Genomic DNA, 13,066 nt, shown 5'->3' with positions numbered 1-13,066 from the left:
AAACTTCGAGATGGGAGTGGGAGGTCCCTCCATTATGACTATTACCCTCCTTTAAACCTATAAGATAGTCCAAATTCACACTATCAGGTGTTAATCCCCAAATGGCCAAATTTGCCATTTGTCACTGATTGCAAGTACTCCAAAGAGCAAAGCAGTGCTGGGGGATACGCAGCCTCAGGTTGCCCACCTATATCTATTATAACAGCTAGAGAAGCACAAGGATCAGAAGATACCTTGTTTCCCCAAAAATAAGACGTACCCCGAAAATAATTACTAGCTTGATTTTTTGGGGTGGGCCTAGTATAACTCCAACCCCTGCCCCATCTGCCTTGCCTCTTGGCAGCGACACAGCGGGGTGGGCTATGCGGCTTCCTGCCATGAGCGGCCAAGAGCGGCCACAGAAGCAGGTCAGCAGCCGCACGGGCTCCTGCTGGACAATGCTTTTGGTGCCGACATCGCGAGGCGAGGCAGGTGTCAGGAAAAAAATAAGACATCCCATGAAAGTAAGACCTACTGCCTCTTTTGGAGGCAAAAAAAATATAAGACCAGGTCTTATTTCTGGGGAAACACGGTAGGAATTCTTCCGCCCCATAGGTCACTATCTAATGAATCTCCTGCTTAGCTAAGTTACATTTTTAAAGTTATTTATAATTTTTAAGCTAAATGAGGGCAAAACTAGAGAAAAATGGAGAATTAGTAGTATTGTGATAACCCAGGGCCCCGAACGGAGGCAAAGCAATCAGCTGGCCAGAGCAATAGTCTTTTTAATCACTGCCAATGTTCGCCCAACAGCCCCCACATATGCTGGCACGAGTTTAAACAAAACAGCCAGGGAAGTTTACACTGTTCTTAAAGCAAGACAGATAACAAGCAAACGTATAATCCTTTTAACTCCCAGCTTGCCTGCGAACTGCAAACTGCAGACTGCAAGGAGAGATCAGCAGGAAGAAAACTGGTCCAGAATACAAAGTGTCCAGGTTACAAGAGCACACTATCTCAAGATTTCACATTTGTTCCCGGCAAATGCCCCACCCCACAGTGTCTCCTTAAATCCTACTTCCCAGGTGTGCCTTCTGGAGTGGGGCAGGATGATCTCCTCCCGAGCAAGTGAGCCTGCCTCCGTTGTTCCCTCCTCCTCTCTGCTCTCCTTGCTCTAGGATCAGGTGGGGAGGGGCCTTGCTCCTCGCCTGAACTCTGCCTTCCCTGTTCCAAACCTGAAGGGCCCTGGCCTGCCTCAGCCTGCTCCTCCCCACAGTTCTCCGAAGCCACAGACACCCCCTCCTGGGCCTCAACAGGGAACTCCATGTCTTCCTCAGAGTCAGGCTCGAATGGAGGCATGACAAGTATGTTGAAAAAACATGCAGCCTGTACCTTTTTTCAATCATGCTTTAATACCTTTCACATGTATGTTCCATACATATATTGCTAAAAAGATGAGATTTCAGAGTGATAGCAAAGCTTAACAATAAAGGCGTGGAGCTGAGATTGTCAGAAATGCTTAGTCAGGCTGCAGTAAGCAAATATGTCTTTAGAATACTATAAATGTGGAATATTACTGAAGTCATATGAAAGTATCCATACTTCTTTAATATGTCCCCATCCAAATATTTTGGCAGGATAACTGAATTTCCTGCTAGATGATTTATTGAATAGGAGATGCCTATTATATCTCACCTCCTGCAAGAAAAGCTACAAGACATTAGATAAAGAGCAGATAACATGTCACACCATTGTTATTGACGTCCAACTTGCTTCCATTTTGGGAATTCCATTCAAATTATTCTTGATTCCAGTTTCCATTTTATTGTAATTCGCTGAAGGAGAGGAGCAAACAAGAAATCAGTTAAATTGTTGCATATTTATTCATTTATTAAATTTATCTGTTGCCTATCTCATTTCGGAGTGGCTCTGGGTGGCCAATGCTGACCCTTTGAAAGAAGCATGAAGCTACTTCTGTGTATCCCCTTCTTCCATCTGCTTAAATATTTCAAGAGAGACAAAGGGGACCCATGTTTAATCAGCCACATCAGCTCACTCAGCCTCATGAAAACCAAGTGGCAGTAGTAGGAAATCACGCTAACAAATTCCTTAATTACACCCATTTTCATTCTTCTTTTTGCAAATACTTTTTTTTTGCAAGAAGGCTATAAAGGAACAAGCAAATGTCCCACAGAAATGTATTACTCACCTGTGGAAAAAACACCGTTTTGCATTCTTGGGCTTGGTACGATAACAACATCCTCTACTTAAACATTCTTCCTCTAATATTCCAGGATATCCACAATCAATTCTTTTGCTTGGAGGTATGTTGCAATTCATGCCTAAGAAAAGTATAGAATTCAAGTCTATAGAAATGGTTTAATTTGTATTTAGTACAAAGTGATGTGGAACTACAAGTTTTTAAAAAAGTATGGGCAGGCAGTCATACCACTAAAATATTTCTTTGATTTCCAGGTGAAAATTCTTCATAGGTGTATTGCAGAACTTGTGCGTCCCAAGTCTAGAGCACTCACCTCAAACCTGATGCCACAACTGAATTGACATACCTCAAGGGCATCAAGTTGGAGAAGGAATACTTAGACTTAAATTTCAAATTAAACAATAATACAGCTAATGCCACCAAATTCTAATGTTCGGTCTTATCACTCTTAACTTTTACCTAATTAAGCAAAAAAAATCTATATCTAAGACATTTAATTGACTGATTTGACTTTTCTTCTTGAAACCTCAATGTTGGATGTAAAATAGATGTCAGCATCTGGTTTGCTGCTTCCAGAGCCTATCCAGAGTGGGTGAAGTCAAAAGTTTAGTTTTTCACTGCTATAAGAAGCTTAAAGCACAAATTTCACACAAACACACTAAAAAAGGACCACACCACCCTCTATACATGTTTGGAGTTGGTCCTCAACATCTGCTGCGTGAGACAGCTGTCACTCAAATGAAGTCATGCTCTTCTACCTTTGAACTCCAAAGGAACTAATTCATGGCCTTCATGAATGCTGAAATAACTAGTCAGCGATTAGGATGCTCAGTGGGCCAAACGCTGAGTCCTCTGAATTCCAGAAGTACCAATGTCACATGGGCAAATGTGATATAACTACCCTGTTTTCTTATTCTTATATAAAGAATGACATTCAATCCTGTCACTACTGCTTTCCAGGCCTATTTTTTCTCCGACTGAAAGTAATGAAATGTTCATATAGGCATATGGCTTTCAAATGCTATGGAAGAAGAACGTAATTGCAGAATGAACTATTGGGGTCACCTTAATAGTCTAAAAGTTATAAAAACATTTAGAATTGGTGGATGGATGGCTTATGTGGTGATCTAGAGCTGTTCTATGGCCCAGGGGTTAAAATACTGGTTCAAGATCTGAGCATCATGCAATGGGTGAGCTCCCATCCTTGCTCTAGCTCCTACCAATCTAGCCATTTGAAAGCATGTAAAGGCAAGCAGATAAATAGATACCACTTCAGTGGAGAGGTAGCAGCGCTCTGTGATGTCATGCTGGCCACGTGACCAGAGAAACATCTTCGGACAGCATTGGCTCATGGGCCCTTGAAACAGAGATGAGCACCGCCCCCTAGAGTCAGTAACGACTAGTGGGGTAAAATCTGCAAGGACTCCTTTACCTTCATGTTGTGGTCTACTTGGTGGTGATCTAGGTCTCATGGGTATTCTAGCATCTGTCGGAGAGCTGAATCCCAATATCAGAGCAACGGTCAGGAACCAGAGCAATTTGCAGTTCATTTTGAATGCCAGTCTTCACCAAGGGTCAGATTTATTGAAGAATGCAAGAGTATTGATCTCTCTGTGTGTGATTTGATTCCTGCAAAGAAAGTTGCAAAGTATTCAAACACTTTTTTACTGCTGGAACTCCAGGGGGAGAGAAGTAGTCTAACGCCCAAGTGCTTACTCTCAACAACACCTTAAACACCTCAGAGTTAAAAGATTCCTGTATGTGTCCTCTAAATATACAAAGGAAACCATATGAAAATGTGCATCTTCTAAATAGTCTTTGGGGTAATATGGAAGGTGTGGTACATAGTGTGATTGCAATGAAAGAAAAGAGAGGGAGGGAGGGAGGGAAGAGCTGAGGGAGGGCATACGAACATTATGGTGTATCTTCTGTGATTTAAAAACTAAACATAGTAATTGCAGATAAGAATTTGCCAAGTAAATTTTGATTCAAGATCAGCTGTTTTAATGAAGTATTAATTTTGCAATGCTTCACACTTTCCTAACTGTAACCCTTGTAAGATTTCTATTAAAAAACTCAGTTACATTATTCTCTGTATGGTTGATGGAGGAACTAAGAAAGACATGCCCATCAGTGCAGAGATCGGAGTTAAACACTGGACCTCCTAATTCACCAAGGAGAAGAAGATGAACAAGAAGAAGAACATAGGATGACTGCATAAGCCCCCAGCGCAAACCAATTTCTGAGTTATACCCAGGAAAATTACAAGCACAAAAATACTGAATTTATATTCTTTTGATTTAATCCAGCAAGGCCAAAGAATAAAGAAAGAAAAGCAAATTTTTCTTGGCACTTGCGCTTTCTTAATGGCAAAAAACCCCAAACCTGGCAATAGAATAAAGTTCACAATTATATAGTCTTTTAGGAATTCAAGACAAAAATATATCTGAAAAGAAGAACCAATTTGTGTTACAAATATATAAAAATTATGCCACACATAGATTAAATATTTGAACAACAACATCAGGTCCTCACAGATGTCATAGCATATTTAAGATAGACCTATTTCTTGATATAAAACCGATCCAATTGGATTAAACTGATTCTGTCAATGCAAATCAAATATCTTAGAAAATGCTCACCTAATTCATTGTTGGATTGTATATAACTTACCTCTCTTGATGTGAGTGTTCAGAAATCCAGGGAGAGCTCCACACCACAGAATGAAGGTAGACATGCTGATTTATATAGTTCAGAAAGTCCTCCTTCTTCCTGTTCTAATTGCACTAATTGGCCAAATAAAGAGAGACATAGATTATCAAAAAGAGAACTGTTATATCCTGGGCCTGCTGAATTGCTCAGCAGGCTCAGGAAAGCTGCATAGAGTCCCAGGCAGACCATGTGGTTGCCCGGGACCAGACAGGCTGTTGCCAGCCTTGTGCGCATGCGCAAGGCACGAAACCAGCCTTGCATTGATTGGTTGACACTGTCCTTGCAAGGAGACTATAAAAGGCCTGCGCGCCATTTTGTTACTGTTCTGTTCTGTTGCAGTTCATTTGCAGTTTGCTTTTGTGTTACTCGCTTCCTCTAAATGCCTTTGACTCGCGAACAGAACATTGGTGACGAAGGTGGGATTGCTGCAAGCAAGAACAGAAGAAGAAAATAGGACTCACCAAGGAAGTCCTGAAGCCCGGGGAAAGTTCGGCGTCTGGAAATTGTGATTCTGCCTGCCAGTACGAAATCACTGGAGGTGAGCTTGGCAGTAGGAACCCCTTGCCAAAAGGCTTGCAGCAAAGGCGTTGACGAAGTTACAGACTGCTACGATGTCAAAGATAGGTCGGTTGTCAGAATTCGATACTTCTCACCCAGAATGCTGGAACTCTTATGTGGCATGGATGGAGAACTACTTTAGAGTAAATCAGATTAGAGAAAATGGCCTCAAAGCAGCTAACTTGCTGTGTGTCTGTGGGCAGGACACTTTTGACATAGCGGAAAATCTGGTTGCCCCAGCACCTCTGGAGTCAGTGTCCTATGCTGATTTGAAGAAGATGCTGAGAGAACACTTCGAACCTAAACTTTCAGTGATTGTTTGGCGACACGCGTTCAAGCTGAGGGACCAGAGGCCTGGTGAGTCTGATGCAGACTTTATTGCTGCCTCAAGACAAGCCGCTAGACCATGTGAGTTCAAGGACCTGGAAGAGAGGCTCCAGGATCGGTTAGTTTGTGGCCTGAGAAGTTGCGAGCTGCAGCAGAAGATCTTCGCCAAAGAAGTTGTCTCGTTCCAAGATGTCTTGAGAGAGGTTGCAGTTGAAGAAGCAGTGGGTGGTGCTGTGAAGGCCTTGCGGCTCGCCAGAAATCCTCCAGCCACAGTCACCATGAATCAAGAGGTCGCTCGAGAAGATTCAGAACAAGTTTCTGAAGAGGAGGTGGATAGGCTGCACCAGACAGAGGAGAAGAAGTTTCAGGAGCGCAGAGACAAGGCCCCAGCATCCCCTTGGTGTTTCGGGTGTGGAGAACACCACAAGCACTCTGACTGCAGATTCCGCTCCGCCATTTGCCGGGCATGTGGCAGGCAAGGCCACATTGCCTCCATCTATTTGGTTCGCCAGAAGGTCCGGTCTCAGGAAGAATTGCTTCAGAAAGGTACCAGGGTCCCCAGCCAACATAGGGTGGGTTTCTGAGCGTTGCGCAGGAGCATTTTCAGGACAGAAATTCATAGGCCACTTAAGAAAAAGCTTCATATTGATGTGAAGTTGCAAGGGGTTCCCTTGTCGATGGAGTTGGACTCAGAGTCCGCTCTATCGATCATTTTTTTGACACCTTTAAAAGGATTTGCAGCAGAAGTGGCCTACGAGTCAAACTCAGGTCATCGAATTTAATTCTCACTGACTTCCAGAATTCCAGAGTTAGCGTAAGGGGGGACGCCACGCTCAAGGTGCAGCGTAGGACTTTTGAAGACCTGCTAGATGTGGTGGTAGTTGGGGGTGATTGCACGAGTCTCATTGGACTCGATTGGTTCGAGGCCCTTGGGATTCAAGTGACTGGACTGCACAGTCTGAAAATGTCAGGCCTTGCAGAAGTCTGCAAGGAGTTTGCTGATGTGTTCTGTTCAGAGCTTGGATCATACAAGGGGCCTCCCATCGCCTTATGCTTAGACCCAGCTATCACACCCATCCGGATCAAACCTAGAAGGGTGCCTTTTGCCCTCAAAAGCAAAATTGATGCACAGCTGGACAAGCTGCTCCAGCAGGGCATCTTAGAACCTGTGGACTCTAGTCCTTGGGAAACCCCCATAGTAATGCCACTGAAGACCAATGGAGAAGTCCGAATCTGTACGGACTATAAATGTACACTTAACAAAGCACTGCAACAGCATGCATATCCAGTGCCTGTGGTTAGCCACATTCTGGCCTCCCTCAAGGGGGTGTGTGTGCCTCTTTGCAAAGCTTGATTTGGCACAGGCCTACCAACAGTTACCTGTTGATGAGGCAACAGCTGAGGCTCAGACAATTGTGACGCACCGGGGAGCCTTTAAAGTGAAAAGATTGCAGTTTGGGGTTAACGTGGCCCCTGGCATCTTCCAAAGTGTAATGGAGCGAACGCTCCGTGGTATTCCTGGGGTCTGCTCCTACTTCGATGACGTCCTCATTGCTGGGGAGTCATCTGTAAATTTAGCTGAAAGGCTGAGAGCTGTCTTGCTGGGTTTCCGCCAAGTGGGGCTGAAGCTGAAGCAAGATAAATGTAAGATTGGAGTCACCTCCACTGAATTTCTGGGGTTTCTTATTGATGCTGAAGGCATCCATCCTGCTGAATCCAAGCTTCAAGCAATTCAGCAGGCCCCAAGTCCCAACTCCAAAAGCGAACTTCAGGCTTTTCTGGGACTCTTAAACTTTTATCATGCATTCCTTCCCCACAAGGCTGCAGTGGCTGAGCCATTACACTGGCTCTTGGACAAACAGGCTCCATGGACTAAGGTCCATGAAAGGAGCTTTACAGAGGTCAAGGCCTTGCTCTCTTCAAATGTAGTTTTAGCACATTTCAATGAGCAATTGCCTGTGAGCATCGCATGTGATGCATCCCCTTATGGGGTTGGGCTGTGCTTAGTCATCTGAAAGCTGATGGGACACAAATCACTGTGGCCTACTATTCAAGGACTCTGTCATCTGCAGAACGTAATTACGCTCAGATTGACAGAGGAGCCTTGGCCATAGTGGCTGGCATAAAGAAATTTCATGATTTCTTATATGGCTGCCATTTTACAGTCTACACAGACCATCAACCTCTGCTGGGTTTGTTTACAACAAACAAACAAACCCCACACATAATCTCTCCTAGAATGCTGAGATGGTCAATTTTCCTGTCAGCATATGACTACACTTTGGTGCACAAACCTGGCAAAGAAATGGGCCATGCAGATGGCCTCAGCAGATTACCTCTACAGTAGATAGAGGCAGATCCTGCTCCTGCTCTTCACATTCTCTCCATTCAGGAATTGCCTGAATCTCCCCTCAATGCTAGGGACGTGGCTGCAGAAACTGCCACTAATCACACGCTCACACGCATGCTGACATGGGTGTTGTCAGGATAGCCTGACACGTGTCCTGATGCAGAATTCCAGAGCTTCTGGCAAAGGAAGCACAAGATTTCCACCTTCAAGGGTTGTCTGCTATGGGGTAGCAGGGTAGTGATCCCAGCCTCATTGAGGACTAGAGTCTTGTTCTCTCTGCATGAGGGACATCCGGGAATAGTCCGGATGAAAGCGCTTGCGCGCAGCCATCTCTGGTGGGCTGGGCTCAATAAAGAGATCGAGACCCAGGTTCATGGGTGCCAAGTGTGCCAACAGTCAAGGCCTGAAATGCCTCAGGCTCCTGTACATAGGTGGGAGGAGACACATGCCCTTTGGTCGAGGGTTCATATTGACTATGCTGGGCCCTTTCAGGGGCAATTCTTCCTTCTCCTCATGGACAGCCATTCCAAGTGGCTAGAGGTCGTTCCTGTCTCCTCCACTACTACTACTAGGACCATCCAGGTGCTTAGAGCAATCTTCGCCTCCCATGGGCTTCCAGACGTCCTTGTTTCCGACAACGGACCCCAATTCACTTCTTCTGAGTTTCAGGCTTTTCTACAGGCCAACTTGATCCAGCACGCTACTTCAGCACCGTTTCATCCAGCTTCCAACAGCCAGGCTGAGAAGATGGTGCACACTACCAAAGATGCTCTCAAGAGAATCACTCATGGCAGCTGGCATCACAGGTTAGCTGACTTTCTTCTTTGCCAACGCACCACACCTTGCACAGCCACAGGAAAGAGACCAGTTGAACTCCGCTGGGGTTGCCGCCTCATTACAAAACTGGACAGGTTGCACCCAGACCGGGTGGCTTCACAGGTGTCACAGCCGTGGGCACCTAGGAGACTACAGGTGGGCGATCCGGTCTGGACAAGGAACTATGGACCTGGACATCTCTGGGTCACAGCAGTGGTATGCAAGGTTTCTGGGCCACTGTCATATGAAGTGGCCTTGGATGATGGTCGTGTGATCCGATGTCACATTCACCAACTGCGCTGGAGGCTTCCCAGCAACACTTCCACTCATGGCTCTGCTCTCGGGGGGGGAGGACCACAATTACGATTGTGGACCACAGTGTCTCCGGCCAAGCGCTTCAGCTATTGCTCCAAAAGGGGGGGGTCAGCTGTCCTTACCAGAACGTGAGTTGACAAAGCACCTGTTGATGCTGTTTACTCATGAAATGACAGTTTAATCAGGAACAAGCTTCTGACATTAGCAAAGACCTTCAGCCTGAGGCTCTTTACAAATAAAGTTTACGCTGGGAGCTACTGCCTCCCAGCGTTATTTAAATATACTCCCAAGTTCACCCCACCCTCCACCAAGCGACACCACCACACCCCCGCCCTCCTACATCACACCCTCCTATTCCCCAACCAGCATCTTTCAGTTAATTGCCCCATTAGTCTCTCCGTCTGGAACCTTCCCGCCGATGACCTGTGCTTCTGCGGCAACGCCCTGTGCTCTCCGGGCTGCCGCCCCTCAGCTGATTGTCAATTACAGCTGCTCATCGGCTTGCTCGTCGGAGGCTTGCGGAGGCTTGCTGACTGCGACGCTGGTTCTCCCCCTCCTTGTGTGTCGAGCCCGGGAGGGCTTGACAGGCGCCCCCCCCAAGTATTCTCCTGGAAGTGGGTAAAACGCAGTTAGTTCGTTGTGGATGTCGGTCCACCTCCCCTCCCCCCTGGTTTCTGAGGATACTTGCGATGATATCTTTGTACCAATCGCGGGGCATTCATGTCTGCCTCCCCCACCCATGATGCCTCAGATACTGGGTATCCCCTCCACTGCACTAGGTATTGTAATCGGGTTCTACGATATCTTGAATCCAGTATCTTTCGTATTTCATAATGCCCCCCCACCGGACCAGGAGGTTGTTGCACCTGTCTGAATGATGGTTTGATTGCTGGTTTCAATAAACTACTATGGAAGACTGGGTACACTTTGCCGAGGCTTTGTGGTAGTCGTAACCGTACGGTTACTGGATTGACAACCCTTTCGATTTTAAAGGGACCAATATATTTTGGACTCAGTTTTTTACATGCCCTCCGTAATTTCAGGTATTTGGTGGATAGGTAGACTTCATCGCCAACCCGAAAAGGCTTTTGTGGGCTCCATTTTTTATCGGCCTGTTTTTTCGATGTCTGCTCCGCTTTTCGTAGTGCTTTCTTCACCTTTTCCCAGATGTCTTTATATTGAATCATCCACTCATTGGGTTGCTGTGGTCTCAGATTCCCTTGAGGACATTCAGGAATGGGGACGAAATCCACCCCATGCACAACTCGAAAAGGCGTGAAACCGGTGCTGCTATGGACAATGTTATTATATGCTGCTTCGGCAAATGGTAGCAGATCTGCCCAATCCGTCTGTTGGTAGTTGACGTAACACCGTAGATACTGCTCAACCATCGCATTGGCCCGCTCACCTGCTCCATTTGTGCTGGGGTGAAATGCTGAACTTAACCCTTGGGACGAGCCAATGGATGTGATAAACTCTCTCCAAAATCTGGCGGTGAATTGTACACCGCGATCGGAGATTATGCGCCGGGGTACTCCATGCAGATGATATATATGGGTCGTAAATAGTTTGGCTAACCTTCGAGCAGACGGTACCTTTTTACAGGGTATAAAATGTGCTTGTTTGGAGAATAAATCTATTACTGTCCATATGACGGTATTCCCATGACTCGTTGGCAAATCCACTATAAAAACCATTCCAATTTCTTCCCATGGTCGAGATGGGTCAGAGACCTGTTGTAGCAGACCGACTGGTTTTCCCACTCAGGGTTTTGTAGTTGTGCAAATAGAGCACTCCCGGACATATGTTTCTATGTCTTTCTTCATTCCTGGCCACCAAAATTGCCTTTTTAGCAGGTGTAGAGTTTTCAGGAACCCATAATGACCAGCTACCTTCACGTCATGGCCTCTCCGAAGCACCTCCACCCTTAGAGACTGTGGGACATATATTTACTTCCCTTCCAAGCTAACCCATCCCTCCAGGTTAAGACATCGGGATGGCCTACTATCCATTGATCCGCTATGACTGCGCTTCGCAAATTATGTACCAGGTCTTCCATAGGTCTTATGACTGCAGTGGTATCCCTTAACTGTTTATAGGAAGGTATCAGGGCTTGTACCACCTCTTCCCTCTTCTGTTACACGCTGCTCTCGCCATTGGTACGGGCCTCAGTCTCCCTCTTTAGGACCCAGTCCATGTCCATCTGGCAGGGCTACGCCACCACTCGCCAGTCAGGGCGTTTCCACTAGTTGTCATTAGGGTGGTTCCACCAGTGGTCATCCCCTGGGGACCCATATCGATGCCTGACTGGTCCACCTGACTGGACTCAACTACTTTAGGGCGTACCACTGCATCATCTATGGCAGGAGGGCTCGCTTCCACTCCTTCCACTTGTACTTCCTCAGTCTCTGGTCCAACCGGAGCCACGTCCTGAGTACCCTTGCCATGGTTTAAAGCAGACAAACTAACCAGGCTTTTATCAGAAAAGAAAATAAAGTAGGAGCGTAAACTTTCTGTCAGCTGTCCTTACCGGAACGTGAGTTGACAAAGCACCCGTTGATGCTGTTTACTCATGAAATGACAGTTTAATCAGGAACAAGTGATGCCCTGTGCTCTCCGGGCTGCCGCCCCTCAGCTGATTGTCAATTACAGCTGCTCATCAGCTTGCTCGTTGGAGGCTTGCTGACTGCGACGCTGGTTCTCCCCCTCCTTGTGTGTTGAGCCCGGGAGGGCTTGACAGGGGGTTTGCCCAGCCAAGTGGACATTCACAGGCTTCAGCTATTGCTCCAGAAGGGGAGTTTGCCATGGAGGCGGCTCCTGACTCTGGCACCTGCAGCACACAGACACTGGGGCAATGGGACATTGGGGTAAATCGGCTACTCAGGACACTCCAGTTGCTGGTCTTGGGCTCGAGGGACAGTGGTCCCAAGAGGGGTCCATTGTGGACTTGGGGAATTCCACCCCACCACTGGACTTGGGGAATTTCACCCCACCAAGGAACTCTGGCTTGGATTTAGCGGATCCAGCCAGTCAGCAGCTGGGTGGGTCTTCTGGGTCTTTGGGGCAACAAAGTCCTGGTCTGCCTAGCCTGGCAGGCGAGCTGGCAGGCCAGGCACACACACCAGCCATAAGAAGGTCACAGCGGGCCAAGGGTCCACCCAAACATCTTAAGGACTATGTGAGGTTTCTATCAAACCTGAGGGAATCTTGCTAGTTCTTTTAAATGCAAAACAAACATTCAAATGAAGGGGTGTTATATTTCAGTGTATTAAACATTTTGCTATATTCTTGTACATATAAAATGCAAGGTTGGGTCTGCCTGTGTGCAGGCATAATTTGTTATTGTGTTTAACAATAACAAAGGCCAATTGAACACATGTATATGTTGCTACTATAACAGTAAGGGTTACTTATTGTTTTATCCAGGGGGGAGAGGTGTTATGTCCTGGGCCTGTTGAATTGCTCAGCAGGCTCAGGAAGGCTGCAGAGAGTCCCGGTGTTGTGGCTCCGTCCGGTGGGTCCCTCTCATCAGAGGAGGAAGGCTCTGAACATGACGGAGAGGAGATGGCTAGGCCTCTCTCTCCCGGCCCTTCCCCTCTGGTGCAGCCTTCGGTGCCTTCTGACAGCGAGGAGTTTGGCCAGGAGCCCGGTGTTTCTGGGATTGGCCAGGAGCCCGGTGCTTCTGGGATTGGCCAGGAGCCAGGTGCTTCTGGGATCAGCCAGGAGCCAGGTGTATCGGACTCCGACAAGGATACGACTTGGCTGGATCCACGCCAGCGTCGGAAAGT

General features: G+C 46.8%; 1 protein-coding gene across 1 annotated transcript in view; it reads right to left on the bottom strand.

Moving 5' to 3' along the window:
* The window catches only part of LOC107292798 (trefoil factor 2-like), a 17,980-nt gene extending 13,043 nt beyond the window's left edge, over positions 1-4,937 (bottom strand). Inside the window, exon 1 of the mRNA XM_015821923.1 lies at positions 4,874-4,937. Within this exon, the coding sequence (XP_015677409.1) occupies positions 4,874-4,937 (64 nt within the window). The remainder of the gene's footprint in view (positions 1-4,873) is intronic.
* Positions 4,938-13,066: the final 8,129 nt, after the last annotated feature.

Source organism: Protobothrops mucrosquamatus, unplaced genomic scaffold (assembly GCF_001527695.2).
Source record: "Protobothrops mucrosquamatus isolate PMUCROS unplaced genomic scaffold, P.Mucros_1.0 scaffold1426, whole genome shotgun sequence".
Lineage (NCBI taxonomy): Eukaryota > Metazoa > Chordata > Lepidosauria > Squamata > Viperidae > Protobothrops > Protobothrops mucrosquamatus.
The sequence above is the reverse complement of the archived record's forward strand: the minus strand, read 5'-3'. Positions and strand labels throughout refer to the sequence as shown.